This window comes from Ochotona curzoniae, unplaced genomic scaffold, assembly GCF_017591425.1.
Source record: "Ochotona curzoniae isolate NIBS_2020 unplaced genomic scaffold, NIBS_Ocur_1.0 contig_4148, whole genome shotgun sequence".
Classification (NCBI taxonomy): domain Eukaryota; kingdom Metazoa; phylum Chordata; class Mammalia; order Lagomorpha; family Ochotonidae; genus Ochotona; species Ochotona curzoniae.
In genome coordinates, this window is record NW_024466146.1 from 4,710,290 (window position 1) to 4,732,184 (window position 21,895).

A 21,895-nucleotide genomic window follows, 5' to 3' on the forward strand; every position below is an offset into this window, starting at 1 on the left:
AAAGTGGCACTTAGAATTTCTTTGCTGACAATTAGCCAGGCAGAAGTCAACAAACATTTGTGTAATGGTGACAAGATGGCTTGTATTTTAAATGGATAATAACCCTGCTGTGACTTTAAGTAACTACTCCTTGTATTATTTAGCTTTTGTCTGGGGGGAAAAAAAAACTTGATTTCCCAATTTCCCATCTTTTGGCCTGTGTGTGCTGAAGAGCTAACTGGAGCACTTATTTAGATTGTGTTGCTGATTCAACATTTACCCTCTGCTCCCATCTTTGAGCCCCAAGGAAGGAGTTTCACTTCATTTGTAAAATAAAAGAGGTGGATACTTCAGCATTGAATTTGCCAGCTCTGATTCTGACACCAGCGCAAATGAAGCTCGTGCTGCCATTGTTTTTGCCTACATTTTGGCCTTTCAGTGTACTCACAAAGACTTTGTGGATTAATCGCCTATTTGACTAATTTCTTGCAGGTGTTCTATGGAAGAATTAAATGTGGCTAGATGGCATGTTGGCACAGGCAGAACAGCACTTGAAATGATAATTAGGATACTTAGGGGAGGATTTGAATCGCATAGCAGTGCATGGAATTTTCTGTGGGAATACGTTTGAGTCTGTGATGGAAGTTGATGGGATGATAATTTGTTATGCAGATCAGTGCCTTCCTAAGTTTTCTCAGGAGTATACTAATGTGTGGGGGTGGTGGTGCTGCAGGAGCTGCCATTTCAGCAGCTGATTGACCTCAGTGGAGACTGCAATAAGGGCAACATTTTGGGACCTGAGTCAGGAAGGGTGTGTAAAGAATTTTAATGAAGAAAGCAAAGGAGTCTTTGGCCCAGGTTTTTTCTTTACAACCGCTTGCTAGACATGCTGGTCGTGCTAGTTTGATTGGCGTTATCGAGGAACAGCCTGTGCTGTGGTGGCATGCTGAGACATTCCCGAGAGTCCTCGGAAAACGGGTATAAACACCAGAACAGTTTGAAAGTATCCATGTCTAATATTTTAAGCTTATGACATGTTTAGAAATCATCACTCTACTAAAAACATAAAACATAAAAAACCATATCAGAGAAGGAAGGAGGAGGAAGGGCGAGACAGTAGAACAGAACTCTAAAATCATCTGTACAGAATCATCAATGTGAGCAAGTATCCGTGCAGGAGCTCAGGGGAACGGCGGGAGGTCAGAGTATTTGAATATAGCAGTGTAAAAAGATGCATTGAACAAGACAGAAAAGACATTTTTTTTTTTATTACTTGCATCATTCCTCCCCCAACCTAAGGCATCACTGCTTGGAGCAATGCCAACCACTTGGATGGAAAGAGAGAAAACTGGAATAGAACTTTACATTGGGTTCTAATGCTGGGTTCCCCTTAGTGAAACCCAGTACCAGTGAGATCCCCATTGCCTCCAACTCCAGGCTGGTACCTGTGAACAGAGTATTTAGATATGCTCTGGCATGAGGAGGTAGATGGGCTGACGTGTAGTGAAGTGAGGTACCCATAGGAATGAGAAAGGGGAAAGTCCACTTAAGACTGGACAAAGTATTAACTTTAGTGCCCAACTCAGTTTTACCTTGAGAACAGCAAGGAAGGGGTGATCCCAACCTTCTGAGTAGGATCATGAAACAACAGACACAAAGTTGCCTACCCTTCTGCTGACTTTTTTTGTTTCACCAGGAGCAAGCTAGATAGGATGATTCCTGCTCCATTCTTCAACTGAATGTTATATATTGTTCTGCTCACTTGAATTGTGCTGAGAAGACTCCAAGATCCTATTTTGATAAGTTTCTTTGGTCTTCCTCACTTGCAGCCTCCCTACTGATGCTGTGGCAAGAGGTTTCCAAATAAAAAATTTTTTTTATTTGTTCACTGTCCTTTTCACATGAAAATTCTCCTACATAAGACAAGAATCGAGGTCACCCTCATTATTGCCATTTCCTAATAACACTGGCACTGGATGGGAGTCCCAGGCTTTGTCCACCTGCATCATAATTGTTGACCATATAGCTTTAAGTTCTAAGTCACTCACTGGCAGGCCACAGTGGCTAGGAGCGTGAGTTTTAATACGTTAAATGGTAAACATCTCAGCAGAAACCTTACAGATCCAGAGACAGTGAGCTGCTACATAGAAGAAAAACTGCAAACCAGGGATAATGTACTCAGCAAAGCTGATATAGAAAGGAGAGGGAAGAAGTTTCCAGACAAATAAAAACTGAAAATATTCATTACTAACACACCTACTTCTTAAGAAACACTAAAAAGCATTTTCCCAGGTGAAAATGCATGCTAATGAGTGACATGAAAATGTAGGAAAGTATAGAATTCACTGGCGAAAAGAAGAACACAGTCAAAGGCAGAACACCTAATAACCAGATGGTGGTAAATAAATCACAACTTTATTAGCAAGAAAGTTAAAAGGCAAAACTATTGAAAATCTTAACTGTACCAGCTTATCAGTAAATACGCAATGCAAAAAGGAACAAATTATAAAATTTAAAATGGTGGGGGAGTAATTAAAATAGAAAGAGGGCTTTTTTGTTGTTGTCAAAGTTAAGTTCATAGAAATTTAAACTAGCAGGTTATAACTGTATGAGTTTTTTGAAAGTCTCAGAGCAATCACAATGTAAAAACTTATTACGGGCATGTTAAAAGCCAAAATCAAGGAATCACAACTAGGAAAATCAAGGAATGTCAAAACTAAAGAAAAACACTCATAAAGGGAGGAAATAAAAAGGTGAAGAAAAGAATGATCTAAAAACAGAAAGAGAACGATTTTGTAATTGGGAATAGTGAGAACTGGTATCATGGCATAGAAGGCTAAGCCACAGAGTTTCATGAAAGCATTCTATATGTGGCCAATTTAAGTTCCAGGTGTTCCACTTCTGATAGAACTTCCAGCTAATATACATAGGAAGCTAGCAGGAGATGGCCTAAGGAATTTTTGGAGACCTGGATGAAGCTCCTGGCTCCTTGCTATGACCAGACCCATCTCTGGTTACTGCAGCCATGTTGAGAGAATCAGAAGATGTATCCTCTCCTCTTTCTGTAACTGTGCCTTTCAGATAAGTAAATTGAGAATCAAGAAGGCAGAAAAGGGTAAGGATGCATTTAAAAGAAGGAGAATCATTAGTCAGTGTGAAGCAGAGAGGGCACGTTCCAGGAAATAGGAGAGGATAGGACAGCAGAGGGACACCCAGAGACTGACAGACACAGGAAAGCAGTGAGAACAATGGTGTGGTGTGGCAGTGACTGATACCCCAGCGGCATTCAGTGAACAGGGATCTGAACTCCACCAACAGCCAGAACTACAAAAGCAACAAGATGGGAAGGGACATCCACCAGGAGCTCTGGAGGTGAACCCAGACAAAGAAGTGCTCATTCTGCTGCTCTGTTTGATTTGACCAGGAACAGAGACAGAGACAGAGTAGCAGGTCCCAGATGGGCAGTGCAGCAACAGGGTGGATTGGATTTCCCAGCCCAGTCCACCTCTTGGAGCTGAATTAGGTGCCATTTTGTTTAAGGATGCAAAGGCTATGGGGCAGGACTGCACATGCATGGAGCAGGGAGTGAACTCATTTCTGACTCAGTGAACTGCAACAACGTGGCATCCTACAGGTTCCACCCAAGACAGGTCCGGGTAGCCAGACATCAGTCAGCCAGAGCTGATGGCCAGCAGATCAAGAACTCTAGTAGTGACACATCCGATGCCATTTCATATAGTGTGGCAAACAAATTTAAGATTACAGTGACAACAGTGAGCTGTGCATGTACTGAGCTTGGTGAGAACTCACTGAGCTCAGTGATTTGTGCTGGTCCCACGGGAAAATAATAATGAGTATGGCATTGTATGGGTGAAAATAGGTTCATGTGGCCCTCAGACCTAAAGTCCAACAGGTTCTGGCAAGATCAGCACCACCAACAACCTAACTATATGGCAACAAACTGAAAAGGAGCCAGGAGCTCAACTTGAGTCTCTTACATGGATGGCAGCAGGACACTGGATCAGAAATTGAGGAGCCAGGTCTTGAACTCAGGTACTATGAGACGGAATGGGATGTGAGCAGTCCAAGCAGCATCTTAGCTGCTGTGCCAAATATCTTCCCCTCCTAAACAAATACTTTAAAACTTCTATTTATTTATTTGAGACAGAAAGAGAGAGAGGGAACAAAGAAGGAAGGAAGTAATAGAGTTACAGCAAGTATGTCCATTTGCTAGTTCACTTCTCAAATATCTGCAACCACTGGGGCTTGGCCTGATTGCTAGGAGTGGGGGACTCATTCCTGGTCTCCCTGAACACATATGTGGTAGGGACTGAATCACTCGACCCACCACTATTGATTTTCTTGGGCTCACATCAATAGCAGGTTGGAATAGGAGCCAGATGTGTGTTGAACCCAGGTACTCCAATATTTGTATTAGCATCATGATTTTATCTCTCCCCCACCTCTTTTTTTAAAGAGAAGTATTTTGGAAATCCAAATTTCTTTGCCTGTTATGCTGAAGAGTTTGGGCTTTATCCTACAGATAAAGAATGTTCAACATAGAATTTTAAGAGTGACATTGCATTTTGGAAAGACCTCTGTCTCAGTGTGGAAGCAAAACTGTGGGCTGTGGGGACAGGTGAACTGGAGAAATGCATTAGACTGAAATTGAAATAGATCCGGTTAAAGTTAATAGAGCCCATACTAAGATAATAGCGGTTACTATAAAAGGAAAAGGCTGCACGGAAAGCTGTATAAAGATAGAACTGACATTGTACAAACCAGATACTTTAATAATAAATGAGACTAATATAACTGAAGCAAAATTAGAATTCTAAAGAACTTACCTGCTGCAGATCTGTGAGCAGGTTCCTCAACACCCTTCGAGTCATGCGTGCCTCGTGATCATAACCTCCCTTGTTTTCTGCATAGAGTTGGAAAAGAGCTAGATATATAGGGGAGGAGAAGAAATCCTTAAGTTGGATATTTGCAGTCTTTTGGAGGAGTGTGTGCTTTAAATAAACATGGGCATGCGGGAGAAGGGAAGAGGAAGGTATATTCCTGGTAATTTACTTATTTTGAATGCCTTTTACACTAAATAATTGAATGAATGAAAAGCCATTCACATTTCATCACCCCGACAACTGAGTGTGTCTAGGATGAAGATCATGAGCTGGGTAAATGACAATATAAGGGCCGTACACATCTTTGGAGGAATAATAATGACTGGTGTCCGGATAATTCCTAACAAATAACTGTCAAGTTCAACTCAGTGATGTATAGTCAGAAAAGATTTACTTTTAAAAAATCCATAGTAGTAAGCATTTTTCTTTAATAAGTAAGTAAGTCACGCTGAGGAATGAAAGTCACCATGGGGGGTTATAGACGTGGGTGAAGAAGCAAATGCATGAGGGACTCAGTCACAGCACTGCAGAACACTCACGCCTCCCATGCATTTTACCTCTGTATTTTGTAAGAGGGCTGTCCCCCGAGAGAGCAATCAGGGCAGCAGCCACAGGTGTGAGCTGGAGAGAACCCGTTCCTCTGCTGCATGGCAACAAAACAGACACAAATGGAAGGGGTAGTGTTATTCATGGTGAAGTGTTTTAGAGAAACCGTAGCTATTATTGGATGCTCTAACATGGGGTTAGGGATGCTAGATTTTCATGGCCTCTTTTTCTGTATGTGGAATTTTGCCAGAGAGAGCATTGGCTTGAAATGGTTCATCATTCATTCAATTAGAAAATATTTGCTAGGTTGCTCTCTGTGCTGAATGCTGCACCAGACACCGATGCCAGTACCCGTGTTGTCTTCTTGGGGGGTGGGCAGCCTCATTGCTTAGTTCTCAGCCGTCTGGAAACCAAGCAGCAAAAACAAGGACAAAAGGATGGGTGAGAGGAGCACGCGTACATGCCTCAGAAATGCTCAGTTCATAGACTCTCGCTCAGAGTTTAATCATTCTTTGCCCACTCACTACGTAGTTTGTAAACCTACAAAACAATTTTCAAAGGCAGGAAGATGATTAGAGACCAGACTGACTGTAGAAATGACATTCAAAGAAATGACATTCAATGAAACAAAAAAACGAATATTTTGAGACTGTGTCTATATTCATATGTTGTCAGTGCAATTAAAAAACAAATAACAAACAAGAACACACATGTAAGAAAGTTGCTTAGTGGTAAACACTGTACCTATTTCGGGCACACACATTTCAAAACATTTTCAAAACCCATGCATTGTTCCTTCATATTTATTTTCATGAGGTTTTAGAAGGCCCCACATATTTCTCTTTATTCTTTTTCTCTACACTTCAAATATAAAGGTTCATTCTAAAGAATGGGGTTTACTGAGCCAGGACCGAAACAAATCAAGGCAAGCTGAGAAGGAGGAAAATATTGTAAACCCTATAGCTCAACTCACTACACACGCTGACCATGTGCATTAAATATACACTCACTGCACATGCTCACATCAGAACCATTGACTCCACATCATCCACAGTTACCTGTTGGATATGCTTTAAGCTGGGGATTAGCTTAGTCAAGCCACACACACAGCATAACCAGCATAATTCTAACTAAAAAATCAAAACAAAACAAAACCAGATAATTGTTATAAAGAAATGTTGAGAGACTCAAGAGCTTCCTAATGACTTACCTACAGAGGTGTAATCGCCACAGCAAGTGTAAATGCTTCTCAGTAGGACTGAGTTAATATTTAAAACATTTAAAACAAATTTATTCTTGTTCACCACACCTTAAGCAAACGTTGGACAGCACGGAACGGTCAATTACCAGTGGCCAGTGAATATTGCGTTTGAGGTTGTAACATCCCCACCCACGTCCTCACCTGTCGTAAATGGTCCTGAGCAGGCTCAGAGTGAGTTCCGACGCTCTGGGATGCGGCTCTCCTGTTGTTTCCACTTTGGCTCTCTGAAACAACTCTTGGAGCACCTGACCAAGTTGCTGTACAGAAAGGGAGCTCTCCCTGGCTTCCCAAAACCTCTGACGTAGTAGCACATGTTGGATCAGGGAGCTGTCAATCAAGTCCACTGGAGGAAGCAGATGAAATGAGCCTTATTTTCTGACGAAAGTGAAAGTTGTCCGATAAAGCGAATGCCAATTGCCAAGTTCTTTAAAGGGAACTGAGGAAGACCAACACGGGACACACATCTCTCGCACATAATCGGGTATTACCATTCTGACAGTTTCATTTTTGGACAAATCTATCTATTGATGATGCAGAGTTGTGGTGTTATCACCAGTATGACTTTTCGGGCATTATTTTATAGAATGAAGTTAAAAGCGGAACAAGTGAGAACCTGGGAGAGTAAGCCTCCCAAGGAACTTAAGGCGCAGCGGCAGAAAACCGGAAAAATAATTTTGTGCTGTCTGTTGAGCAGATTGAACAGATTTACCCATCAGGTTAAAATGAATTTTTTCCTCCGCAGTCTAACTTCAGAAAAACATGGTATGTTTAAATGCAATTCCCATAGTGAAAAAACAAATCCAGTGATCTGTAGCAGAACTGCTGCTAAATTATCACATCTGTTGGGTCTCATTTTTTTGCCTCAGTGAATTCACTTAGAGAAAAAGCTTGTTTTCAACAGCATTATGATCTAGAATAGACTTTTACTAAGACTAGAGTTACTTATAAAAGTTGCTTTACTTCTCATATATATTTTCTTTACCATCTTCTCACAAAAAATTTATGTGGCAATGAATAATAAGAAGAATGAAACAGAGTTCACCCCACGGATAATTTGAGGATAATTTTCTTTTATGGGAGAAGTTCTTCAGGAAAATAGTAAAAGTGGAGGAAATTTTTAGCACACATGTTTTGCCTTGCATTTGCTTATGGGGAAATAAATACTAGTTATAAATGAGTTTATTTGGGCCCGGCGCGGTGGTGCAAGTGGTTAAGGTCCTCGTCTTGCACGCCCAGAATCCCATATGGGTGCCGGTTCTATCCTGGCGGCCCTGCTTCCCTTCCAGCTCCCTGCCTGTGGCCTGGGAAAGCAGTCAAGCACGGCCCAAAGCTTTGGGAACCTGCACCCACGTGGGAGACCCGGAAGAGGCTCCTGGCTTCGGACCGGCATAGTATCGGCCGTTGTGGCTCACTTGGGGAGTGAATCATCGGAAGGAAGATCTTCCTCTCTGTCTCTCCTCTCTGTATATCCGCCTTTCCAATAAAAAAATAAAAATAATAAAAAAAATGAGTTTATTTGTCTAGAGCAATGCTCTATGATTTTTCCCTGAGCACCATAGATTAAAAAAGAACCTGACACAGAAACTGAGAATGGTAATATAAAAATTGAGTCAGATGTAGTTGGGTCTGACCAAGGTCATGGTTCTTCTGCACTGTCTAAACTTCTTTCTACCTTTCTATTTCTTTAACACCCTGCTTCATACCATGTGCACTCCATGAAGCACATTCAACATCCCCTGGCCTGTATAAATTATTACGCAGAAGAAAAAGCACTTAAAAATTCAACCTGCAGTATAAATATCATGCATATGGGAAAAATCAGGAATGTTAAAAAATGATTTCTTAAAGATTTATTTATTTGCTTTTAAAGATTTATTTATTTTTACTGCAAAATCAGATATACAGAGAGGAGAGACAGCGAGGAAGATCTTCTGACAGATGATTCATTCCCCAAGTGACCAAGGCTGGAGCTGAGTTGATCTGAAGTCAAGAGCCAGGAACCTCCTCCAGGTCTCCCACGTGGGTGCAGGGTCCCAAGGCTTTGGGCCGTCTTCAACTGGTCCCCCAGGTCACAAGCAGGGAGCTGGATGGGAAGCAGGGCTGCCAGGATTAGAACCGGCCCCCATATGGCATCCCAGCATGTAAATTTTAGTCCATGGGCAAGATATCAATAACTTTAAATGTGCTGAACACCTGTTGCTTTTCACAGCTAAGGTCCAATTTATTTTATCTTGGAGAAATTTTACAGGAAAGGCATTTTGCTCTATATTACTCCTCTTATGCAAACAGTGTAAAAAAACAAACCATAGTGTTCAGTAGATATAAATGAGAAAGATCAGTCTCATGGGATTATTTTCATGTTTAGACACAGATAGAAGAAGTCAACTTGAAAATTCAGTCTTTTGAAATAGTAACAGTATTGCATTTTCATCTTTAAATCTACACAGATGTTAAGTAACTTTTTTTTTGGTAGCTTTCTTTTGTGTTAATATTGGCATCCTGAAAATGAAATCAAAACTTTTTGCTTGAAACCTGTAAAAAAATACAGAACAAACCCTTCTCATACACAATCATTTTCTTCAGTCAGCGGAGCCAATGTGTTCCATACAGAACATGTGAGTGGACACCCTGCTTCCTACACTGCTGGCATCTTGGCTGCAAATGGGCTGAATCAGAGGCCTAGCCTTCCAGAACCAGCAGTCACCTGCACGGCAGAATTTATTTTCTCTGTCAATTTTATCGCACACATCAGGACAGAATTTCTGAAGTGCTTTAAAAGAGCCTGTACTTACACTGGCACAGGGTTTGAACTGATCGTAACTTGAAGGCTGTTCTATAAATGGAGTTCTCAATATTATTCAGAGCATCTGTAAAGAGAAGGAGAAGCAGCATGGATAAAGGACCATCTCTTCACATAAAACCCACCTTCTGGAATCCTACTTTGCTTTCCGGATGAGCCAATAAAGGTCTATAGCTCTGCTTTCCACCTGGAAATAATGAATAGACAGCTCATAGCATCCCAGGGCTGCAGGTGACCTGAGAGATAACTTTGCAAACCCACTACATGGAGGAGTTCATTAAAGGGCAGGGAACACTTCTCCAACAACCCATTGTTTCTTAAATTAAAAAAAAATTTAGAAGACAACAGCCTTTTGAGAAAATAAGACAAAAAGCAACATAGCGAACAAAAGCCTGTTTTTCTCAACATGTCTAGTTACACTGTGCAAATAAGTATTTATATATATGATATAAAAATATAAAAATATATAGGCACTTATATATATTTATATGAAAGCGCACCCAAAGCTACCCAACCACTTACACATTTAGCAAATATGTATCAAGCTCTTGTATACAATCCTGGTGAGAGCTCAGGTCCCTGAGTTGTAGCACTTAACTAAACAGCTAAAATTCCCATCTTGTGAAGGATAACTTTCAGTGGCTTCCAGCAACTTAGAAATAGTGGACATTTCTGAGGGACATTACTTGGAGCGAATTTGTTTCTATTTTGGTCTTCAGTATATTCATTATATAAATAGGAATTATAATGCATTCTGTGTAGAGAATTTCCTTAATTCAAAAGAGAAAATATAGGTTACACACTTCTTAAACTGTATTTCTCACTTACCTTTAGGAGCCAAAATTTAATTTTTTTTTCACTAGCCTTTCCAATCTGGTTTTCACTTAGTTTAAGAAACATAACACAGCAGAGCTTTTCATTGTCCTACAACAGAACATGTTCCCTGAAGACTGAAACTCTGAGCAGTCTTCAGAGCTAGCCAAAAAACCCAAAAACAACAACAACAACAACACACACACACACACACACACACACACCCAGCTACAGAGTGGCTCTTCCCATTTATTTGTACTATCTGTAGTGTCATTCGATAAAATTTTAGAAGAGCTTGCACATTAATTGTTCAATCTCAGGCAGTATAAATTGTCTTTTTCTCAGTGATTATTGCCTTAAAGTAATGATCCTCAAAGTGGAATTTCTGAATGAGCAGCTTCAACATAACCTGGGAACTTATGAGAAGAGCAATTTCTGTTTTAAAAGATTTACTTATTTTTATTGGAAAGGCACAGTTACAGAGAGAGAAAGATCTACTCACTGACTCACTCCCCATGTGGCCAGTCTAAAGCTGAGCCGGGAGCTGCTTCTGAGTCTTCAGTGTGGGTGCAGGAACCCAAAAACTTGAGTCATGATCACCTGCCTTCCATGGCCGTAGGTAGGATGCTGGATCAGAAGTGAAACCGCCAGGACTCCAAGTGGAGACTATATGTGATGCTGGCACCATAGGCAGAGGATTAGCCTATTATGCCATGGTGCTGGATCCCTAGAATAATTGTTTCTAACAAAATCAAAGCAAGTCTTTAACTCCAGAGATAAAACACAGAATCCTATGTTATGGCAGAATCTTAAGGTAAATTTGATGAAAATGAAATGTAAACACTGATAGTGTTGAGAGTTTATTAATTGTAGGGGATTGGCATTGTGGTGTAGCAAATAAACCACCATCTACAATGCTAGCATCATCTATGGGAGCCAGCAGTCTCAGCTGCTCCACTCCCAGTCCAGCTCCCTGCTAACAGCTTTGAAAAAGTAGTGGGAGATGGTCTAAGTGTTTGGGACTCCGATACCCAAATGGAAAGCCCAGATGGAGCTCCTGGCTCTCTGGATTCAGCCTGGCTCAGCCCTGGCTATTGTGGCTGTCGGGAGGGAGAAACAGCGGATAGAGGAACTCTCTCTCTGTTAGTCTCTCTGTCTCGCTCTGCTTCTACCTTTATCTCTCTATTTCTTTCTGTAACTCTGCCTTTCAAATTAGGAGATAAATGTGTTTTTTTTTTAGGAGCTTATTAATTCTAGAGCGACTGTCCTGAATCCAGTTGCCTATGGGTTATCTAGAATGACAACCAGATCTTCTGCAAATTCTGACATAATCATTTCTCTCTTCCCAGTATTTATACTGTGTATGTGTAGAGTCAAAAAACAGCAATAGGAAATAAGTCCCAATCTCACATGGGCTGACTCCAGGCACCTGGCGCAGATTTCAAGGTAATCCTGACATGCTCTGTCAAGGAGATCCTGCTCTGTTTGCTAGAGTGTGGAAGTGACAGAGTGACCCCAGTGTCCCATGTTTTATTTCAATAGTGAATTCTCATTATTTTGTCTAATATTAATACAGATGTGAAAATATTATTTATTAAGTGGTCAATATAAAATTATGAGGTATCTTATTGATAAAGATTAATAATTTAAAAATTCAATTATTTGAAATTTGGTTTCTCTTTTGCACTTTCACTAGATCTAAATTCAGAAGAGCCATTTTTTTAAGTACTCAATCACCGCAGGTGGCTGATGGCTAACTTACTGACAATAACATTTTAGAGAATATTAAGGGGGAGCTGTTCAGGGTATTGATTGGGGTCCCGAGTTTTCATTATGCATCTCGAGGCTAGAGTTGCTATCTAATCTGAGATAGACATTTAAGAGTCATTGGAATTGGATAATATAATATCAATCAATTAGGTCATCAAAGTACATACTTGATGAGAATAAAACTAGGCTAGCAGAAGCCCGAGGATCACAATTAAAGCTAACAGAAACTCTAAGGAAAATAATTACCTAAGTATCAGAAGAGGAAGAGAAACCCAAGAGAAAGAATGAGAAGAGCGATTCAAATTAGACCAAGATAAAGTGATGGTGTAAAGGTGAATTTTAGAAAGGCGAGAGGTTTTAATGATTTAATATCTGGAAGCCAAAAGAAGATTAACTATGGGCTAAAAATAACCACTGGTTGTTACGATTAACTTGATTATTGAATGTCTTTGAAAGAGCGGTTTCAGCGATCATGGGGAAAGGATGGAGCAGTGAATGTAAGGTGAAACTAAAATACAAACAAGACAGCTGTTCAAAGCTGTTTAATCAAAGGGAAAAGGAGAGAGGCATAGCTAGAACCACACATAAAAATCAAACCTGTTTTCACAGGCAGAAAGATCCCATAACTCATACATGAGTCAGGAAGAAGTGACCAGCAGAGGGGAAGGAGTTGAGGGTTCAGAGAATGAGGGATCTCGTAGTATTTGATTCAGCAAAGTCCCACCCAAATTCATTGACCCTTCTGGTGATATATAACCCTTATCAGGCAAATAGCACACCAAGGAAATGTGATTCAAGGATCCTTTGTTCAAGTAATCAGGTAAATGGACTCACTTATTTCCTGGCAGACTTGAACTTGGAATTGTGGATTACAGCTGCAGTCACTCTCTTGTGAGGGTGTATAGTTGGAATGAAGCTGTTACACAAGGAAGTGCACTGTCAGCCTGAGACAGATCTCACTTTTTGGTAACAATGTTTCTAAGCCCTGAGCAAGTTGGTCCTTCCATGGGCTATTTTATTTTAATTGACAAACAGTTGCAGATATTTATTGAAAAAATCATGCTGCTTTGAAATATGTTTATGTGATAGAATAGCTAAATTGAACTCACTAATCTGTATCTGAACTCACACATTTACTATTTTTGTGATAAGAACACTTAACATCTTTCCCGTAATTTTCAGGGTCATAATATATTGTCACTTGGCTATACAGTAGATCTCTTGACTGAGTACTGAATTATAGAAAGTTATAAGATCTCTTTGAACTGAGTTTTCTGTCAAAAACAACAGAAATTTTCTAACTGGTACAATCCCTGAGATAAAAATGGAGGATGAAAGATGATGCATGAATGAGCTTTAATAGGAAGCTTTTGCTTTATTATTTGAGAATAGGAACAAAGGGGTGGGAATGGTGATGGTGGAGCAGGGAAGAGTTCATGTCTGAGGGCTCCTGGTATTTTTTTCCTTGACAATGGGGACAAGTTCACCCACTTGGAGTTAGGAGAGGGTGGTGTGATAGAAAGGTAAAGAATTAGTGAAATTTTAGACTAGTCACAGTGGAGAGTAAGAGAGGAAGCAGATCACAATCTTTGGGAACAGTTTCCAAGCAACTTTGCCTGCCCAATATTTCCTGCTAGAGTTTCAACACATAAGGCTCCCTCCGAAGCAAGGTCTTCATGTAGAAGCAGATGCTGGGGTAGACTTGTATTCATTATGCTAAGAGGAAGAAGCCTTGAGGAAAATGGAAGTACCTTCGAGAGGAATACTGGCTGATTACCATACACTGTTGGCAGTTGCTGAGTTGCTTCTCCAGGTCTTGCTAAGAAGACCTGAAGCAACAGGTGGTCAAGGCACTCTTTATGAGTTTACTGGTTTAAACACACATGACAGAATCACTTACAATGACATTAATTTATTCTTGCCCTTCAGCAATGGGGAAATTTAAAGAATAAAATCAGTGTTTCCATGTCCATTCCTGTATGTGATACAAGATCTAAGCTCTTTTCATGTCTTGGGTAGATGTAACAGCTTGTATGTATTTTGGGGGCTCCTTTTGAAGTCAACAGTAGAGGGACAGTTGGCTCCTTCAAGAATTAATCTGTAGTTGGGCAGTAGAGATGGCTGTGGGGCATGACTGGGGAAGTCAGACACCAAGTGTAGAATATATTTCTGTTCCCAGTCTTGACACAGATTCCCAGGTCTTCAAAATTCTTCAATGCCAAAAGCAATCATCATAGCAAGTTGCAGCTACAGTGGAACCTCAGCACAGGACCTGTGACCAGATGCTCAGGATAAATCTCTTAGAAGTTTCTATATCCAAGCATGGCTCTTTACCAAACATAGTCAAAATTTATTGCTACAGTGACCTGAATTTGGCTTGAAAAACATGTTTCTTGTCCTTGAGTGCTATAAAGTGCTAGTGGTTACACACATGGTTATTTGAGTGCAAGGTGCTACGTTGAACTCCTAAGGAGCTTATGGTGCTGAACCAGGCCAGATCCATCCTGAGGAACTGGACCACATCACACAGCCCACCCAGAGGCCAACCCTCTGTAGCTGCAGGCTCTGTTATCCACAAGTAAAACTGCTGTCTGGGTACTGGGCATGTGTACACTTTTTTCTCTTGTCATTTTCCAAACATTTTTCTATAAATTTTACTTACATAATATTTCCTTTTTGTAAACATTACAAATCATATAAAAGTGATTTAAAGTAAACAGTAAGATGCGTAGGCTATATGTGAATACTGCATCATTTAGTATAAAGGATTTGGGAGTCTATGAACTTAGTTGGAACTGCAGATGGTCCTAGAGCTAATCCACTGCAAACATAAAGGAACAATTGAATGCTGAATCAATGATCAATACACAATCGGTAGAAGAAACCTCCTGCAGATGAATGGAGGCAGTACTTAAAAAACTGTTATCAAGAGACCTTTTTTTGCAGAATCTTCACATTTTTGTTCTTTCTTTTCCAACATAAAATTATGCTATAAATATTTTGTTATTCACTATGCTCTTAGTTCTTAAAAGTGTTTAGGTTTCAGATAAGACTCCAATGGTAGAGAATGGGAGGAGTCAGGAAAACCTCTACCCCATGTCTGTAGAAAGAAGACAAACTGGAAATACATAAAATAGTGTGAAATAGGCATACTAGCATAGCATGGCAGGCTGTGATACAATGTCACAAGCAGAATGAGTGGGTGTCCTGGGGAGATCTGCCACTGGATGTATTTCTTCAAAGACTGATCCTGAAATTTTTCTGATGGTGGAAGAAAAGTCAGGAAGAGAGGAAATCACTGGATGGATCAAGCTCCAGTATGAGAGAAAAGTAGTTTTTTGTTCTTAGAGGAATAATAACATGACACATGTTCTTGACTTGGAAGCATTTGCATTCAGGGATGGTGGCTTTTCCTTAGGCACACCAACATCTTCATTTTCCACAGATACTAAGATGAATGTAATAGAGTCTCTTCCAGGTGGTTGCCGTCTAATTTGAGGATTCGGAAATAAGTACTTTATGCCATAGGTGTCCTCAAAGCAGTCCCAGGAAAACAGGATCAGCATCCCAGGACCTTGTTAGATATTCACATGTCTGGCCGCTGCCCCAGGTCTCCTAAATTGCAAACTTTGCAGGTGGAACTCAAACTTTTATAAATCTCTCTTGTGATTTTGATGCACACACTAACTTCGAGAAACACAGCTTCAGGGAGAGAAATTGGACTTTGAGTGGGTTACCTGCTGCTGAGTATTAAGCTAATTGACATGAAGCCTCAAATTTGGAAAAAAAAAAAAGACAAATTGAATCATCCATAATGTTTTTTGATGAATAGTGTCAGAACTTACAGAATTTTATATAAAATGAATAACATTATCAATCTAGATTTTTAGCTAGAGAAATTAGGCTGCAAATAGATCCATCAATAACAATGTCACAGACTAGTCCTAGGCTTAACACGGTCTTCTGAAGGATAAGAATAAAGGAGAATTATAATAATTTATCTAATGCTATTATACTAAAAGTTATGGTATATTTCTACAAACTCTAGGCTTACATAGTGTTGCAAACTTATTCTGACATTAAAGTATCTATAATTATCTCATCATATGAGTGAAATGAAGACAAATGAAAATAAGATATTTTTTGTCTATATAAACAGCTGCCTAAAACATCATTTTATCAATACGTGGTCCTTTGTTAAAATATTTTTGCTGCTATGGAAACAATAGACTAAGTTTATTTTTAAAAGAGAGAAAGAGGCAGACAAGCATGTGGCACAGAAGGATGAGCCACTGCTTGGAATATGTGCAACCTGTATGGGAGTGACTATTGGAGTCTTGGCTGATGCACTTGTGATACAGCTTCCTGCTACTGCATCCTGGAAGGCAGTGGGTGATGGGTGAAATTCTTGGTCCAGTGCTATTCACATGGCAGACTCAGAGGACTGTTGCTACCATTTGGAGAATAAACAAGTGGATACTCTTTCCTCTCTTTCTGCCTTTGAAATAGATTTTAAAAAAAAAAACATTTAAAAAAAGTGAAAGAGAAAGCTATTTTAACCACCTAACAATTGTGTTTTCACCCACAAATTGAAATATCCACTCTTGGGCAACTCAGCTCTAAAAATACATCTGTATCTATTTTGCTTTATTTTGCTTTCAAATTGTTTTCAGAAACTTGTCCATCATACCCACCTTGTTTATTAGGGTCCATTTCATGAAATTCCTGAAATGACAGGAAGAGGGTCCTTGTAAGGAGAAGTAAACTGGTACACTTAGCAGAAGGTTTCTCAGTGATGATGGGAGTGGGAAAGAGACAGGCAAGCAGATCAATCATTTTACAAGTGGAGTATTGACTATGAAATGCCCAGGAAAATCTCTTGGGAGGATAAAAAGGAAGAACATAAGGATCAAGACTCTTTAGGCTGGTCATACTTCTTAGAAAATTAAGAATTCTAGAAATTGATACTTTGTTCAGAACTTTTGAGCTTTTTATTGGACTATTATCTTGCTTTAAAGAATACATAAATTTATTAGAATTTTAAGGAAAAAATTTACAACTTTCAATGCTTGATATTTTGATGCTTTTATGCTAAATAATTCCACATTTAACATTTCTAATCAATAAAATCAATAACCTACATGTGTACATACACATATGTGTATCTACACATAATTTAGTCAGTGGTCAATACATTATTTTAAAATAGTCAATTAGATGCTATATTGATTATTTCACATTATATATACTATTCAAATTTTGTGCACACAGGTATTGCCTTTCAACAAAAAACTGAGTTGTACTCTAAGAAAATTTTACACTTTCTAAAAAACAAAGCACCATCATTTGTTAATGTAGACACTTGAAAGATATTTTTAAAAGTTACATGATACTTAAATTAATAACATCATCCCTTCCATTGAATGAGTTAAAGCATAAAGTTTTGTGGGCAGATAATAAACATTTTACCAAAAAAGAAAGAAAGAAAGAGAGAGAGAAAGAAAGAAAGAAAAGAAAAGAAAGAAAATGGATTATATTAGCTCTTTAAAAATATGACAGTATAACCTAGAAAGTCCCCAAATAGGCACAATCTGTTTTGAAAAGTCATAGCAAGGGCAATCAGTTTAGAGCTTTCCTTGAAATGGAAATGCTTCCCTAATTTCTGCATGAAGCTCCCAGGTGGGTGTAGAAGCGTCTGGCCTTCTGTCCTTTTGACGGTACAACTGAATTCAATCTGTCTCCTTCCAGTCCAAGTCCTTACCTTGCCTAGTTTCCCTGAAGAAGCATTTCAGTCCAGCATTCAGTGTTCCAGAAGTGTGGCATTCCCATGTAGAGTTGATTTCTTGTTCTGACTGCCCAGCAATGGGTTTCAAAGCTACGATGCTCAAGGCTGCATCATTGTAAGCGCTCTCAGAGGTACATTCATTAGTAATGCAGATCATGAATAACTTAAAGCTGCTCCAACATCTCTATTTCAAAGGGTCATTTCTGTATTGGTTTCAAGTGTAGAGGCAAGGAAAACATCATCTAGATGCCACTGAGAGCAAGGGTTACCACACGATTAGAAACACTGAGAAGGGCTACCAATCACCTTACCAAATAACCAAGAGAGACCTAAGAATGAAATCTACTTACATGTGTTTACTCTTTTTATAGCTACAGAAGTATGGATTTTTTTCAGTATGTATTAATTAAAACGCAAGCTTTCATAAGGATCTTAAGACAATCATATATTACTTAAGGGTGGGACTATATTGAGAGTATTTATTAAGTTTCTTCCTCTTTGTGCCTCATCAGAGTGCACTTACATAAACCTAGAGGTGTAATTTACTGTACACCTGGGCTGGATGGTATAGCTTGTTTCTCCTAGATTACAAATATGTACATCATGCTATTCTGAGTACTGTAGGCAGCTGCATGACAATGACTGGAATTTTTGAATCTAGACATAGAGAAGGTGCAATTAGGCATAGGCAGAAGGAATTTTTCATCTGCCTTATATTCTTGTGCCATTCATTATTGACTGAGTCATCTTTGTGCCGGCATGTCTGTTATTAGTACAGATGTACATTTCCTTTATATTTTAAGGCATATTCTGAAAGTCCTATATTTCTAAAGATGTTTAGGCTGAAAAAATCTTATCTAATCCTAGCAGAGTTTTGAAAGACCTGTCACATGAACTACCTTGTTGGAACACTGCCATTCACCTCTTCAGTCTCATGAGAGGGAAAGTGCTGATTTTGTGAGAACTCAAAGCCAGCGTGTTACTCTGTGAGCAACACCCGGAGAGCCCAAATGCCCAAGAGTCCACAGTCTCAAGTGACATGTGTAAAATTCATTTGATAAGTAGGCACAAATCTGCTCCAGACTGCTCCATCAGAAAAATCTATTTTGAAAAGATGGTATGATGTCCAAGAACAGCCAATTTATTCCTTTTTTAAAAATTAACATCAAAGTTCTAGATTAAAAAGAACTGTAGCATGGTAAATTCACTATGAAAACTACTTCATAACGGGGCAAAACTGGGGGAGGGTGGGTAAAAATCTGTCACTTCTTTTTGTCTATATGAATCATATTGATTTTTTGGAAACAGATCAGATAAATCTACAAAGGGAGCAAATCTGTACTCCATGACATCTCTGTTTGAGGATTTCAAACTTAAGGATGAAATGATGTTTAGAAGTTTCATATTATCTTTACTCACATGTAGATCTGACACAGTATCTGAGATGTTGACAATGGGACAAGGTTTGATTGTTTTTGTGAATGCTGCGTTCAGATGTAATTAGGTTGACTGAATTTGTGAAATTAAGAATCTAGGAATCAAAAAAAAAAGGTAACCTTCCAATCAAATAATCAAATGTCTAAGCACATAATAATAATCTAGGATAAGTTGGAAAGTGCTTTAGGCAAATGAGCAATTGATCCTCCAGGTTCTTAGTGTTACTCGATTTTGAGAAGGCTTATGGAAAAGCTCTGAAGGTTGTTTTGGGTTTCACTTACTTCTGTTTAACTGAAACTTCATAAGTAACTACTGCAGACAGACCCAGTTACACTGACTTTCCTTCTCTTTTTAAAATATGTTTTGAATTTCAGATACAATTTAGTTACGCAGTTTTATAACATTAAATGATTGAGGACTTCTTTTTTTCATAGTATGTTGGTAGTGTACTAGTAATTGAGGCTGTCCTTAAATTCTGAAACAGCTTAAGCCTGAGAAAGGAAGCAGCTGGAATGCTTGCTCTTCCTACAAAAATGTAGGTTTTGTACCAGCCAGAAGCTGGACGATGGCTGATGATGGTGTGTTGGTTGTGGTGTTCTCTGCAGTTTATATTTTGTTCACTCTCTCTTTATCTGATTCATCTACACTCATAAACATTTGAAGATTGCAACTCCTAAGAAAGAAAGAGGAACTTTGATATACTAATGCTGCAAGATGCATGGATAGTCCCTTAAGGTAATTACAGGGTGGTCTACTGTCTTTATTTACATGATGAACAATTTCAGGGAAAAGTTACTTGATAAAATTGACTCAAGACCAAATAGAAAATCTATATCAAGCAAGATAAGCCAATCCTTATTCTTTCCCATATTTATTTGATCGTTAATTGGCATTCTGTTTGAAAGTCAGGAAAATAAGGCCCGGCGTGATAGCATAGTTCTTAAAATCCTCACCTTTCATGCCCAGGATCCCATATGGATGCCAGTTCTAGTCCCGGCATCCCTGCTTCCCATTCAGCTCCCTGCTTGTGGCCTGGGAAGGCAGTTGAGGGCAGCCCAAAGCCTTAGGACCCTGCACCCGTGTGGGAGACCCAGAAGAGCTACTGGTTCCTGGCTTCGGATTGGCTCAGCTCCAGTCATTGAGGCCGCTTGGGGAGTGAACCATCAGATGGAAGATCTTCCTCTCTGTCTCTCCTCCTCTCTGTATATCTGCCTTTCAATTTTTTTTTTTTTAAAAAAGAAAGTCAGGAAAACAGAGACAGAAAGAGATCTCCCAATTACCAGTTGGCTTCTCAAACGCCTACACATGCATGGCTAAATATGAGACTTCATCTAGATCTCCTACCTTAATGGAAATGTCCTAGACATTTGAGCCATCATCTGCTGCCTCCAGGCTGCATTAGCAGAACCAAGAACAGGAAGTGGAGCTGAGACAGTCCAGACAGTCTGATATAGGATGCCGGGTGTCCACATACATCTTAACCACTGCACCGACTGCCTGCCACACTATTAACATTATTCTAAATAAATATTTTCTTTTAAATAGGTGATGTCATTTTGTTGATTTTCTCAATGATCATTTATATTTCTCCTGCTGTTATACATATTTTGCTTCTTATTTTATGACCTTGGTTATAGCCTTCAGATCTAGTTAGATGTATCAAGGCATCTAAATTCCAGTTAGAAAATATAATAGGAAGATTTAATTCACAATTGGACAAGCCTTAAAATATTTATGTTGGAATAGGGAAGTTGCTTTGCCCTTCTCCATGCATCACTTTATGGGGCACATGATGTCAGTTTATGTAATTACTGAGTGATTTTAGCATTATGTATTTGCTTAAGGTGCTTTGCTACAGGGTGGAATTTGTGTGCCTTGTACACATCCTATCCTATTTTCTTATAGTCTAGATCAGCACACTGTTACAGATTTATCATACATTTTCTCTTTCATAAACCTAGAATCGATTATTCCTGGTTTCTTTGAGTGGAGAATAGTTTTAGAATCCCAGCTCTGGGTGCAAACAGCTGTGGAGATGCAGCAGTTTTTGAACCTTTTAATAAGGTCATTATGGTATCTCTAATTTCAATCCAGCAATCCAAAACACTAAGTTTTTTTCTTTCCTCCCCTCTCCCATTCCATATTTGTTTTACCCTTCTTCAACATGGATTACCATGACTTCAAAAAACATTGGTCTATTTGCCTATTTGTTTAGTCTTCAGCATATTGTTTAAAGCACTCTCTTTTTGTCTGGATACATTTTCCTCAGACCTGAAGTCTATTTCTTCTGTGTCTCCTTCATTGGCTCCTCCTGGCAGACCTGGTCTTTAAATATGGGGATGTATGTGCTCAGTTTAGCAGCACATATACTAAATATTGGGGTGTATGTATTCCAGAAACATCTTTATCTTTGTTTTCCTTCTCTTCCTCCACAAGCTATAGGTCTCTCAACACTTTTAAACAAGTGATTCACAAGTTGGCTAATTCTAGCCTTGATCTCTTCTCTGAAGCATATACTCCTTGGTAACTTGAGACCACTGTGTAGTTGTAAACTTGACTGAATGTTTAGAAAATATCTAATATCTTGACTGAATGCTTAG

General features: G+C 39.2%; 2 protein-coding genes across 2 annotated transcripts in view; both read right to left on the minus strand.

Annotated features, from left to right (window-relative positions):
- DYTN (dystrotelin) overlaps nt 1-16,786 on the minus strand; it is a 46,175-nt gene extending 29,389 nt beyond the window's left edge. Inside the window, exons 1-5 of the mRNA XM_040984389.1 lie at nt 16,768-16,786; nt 9,483-9,557; nt 6,832-7,033; nt 5,441-5,526; nt 4,827-4,924 (exon numbers count right to left, since the gene is read on the minus strand). Coding sequence (XP_040840323.1) covers nt 4,827-4,924; nt 5,441-5,526; nt 6,832-7,033; nt 9,483-9,557; nt 16,768-16,786 — 480 coding nt within the window. The remainder of the gene's footprint in view (nt 1-4,826; nt 4,925-5,440; nt 5,527-6,831; nt 7,034-9,482; nt 9,558-16,767) is intronic.
- A 1,673-nt stretch (nt 16,787-18,459) lies between these two features.
- Nucleotides 18,460-21,895, minus strand: part of MDH1B (malate dehydrogenase 1B) — a 35,084-nt gene continuing 31,648 nt past the window's right edge. The window contains exon 13 of the mRNA XM_040984391.1: nt 18,460-18,515. Coding sequence (XP_040840325.1) covers nt 18,460-18,515 — 56 coding nt within the window. The remainder of the gene's footprint in view (nt 18,516-21,895) is intronic.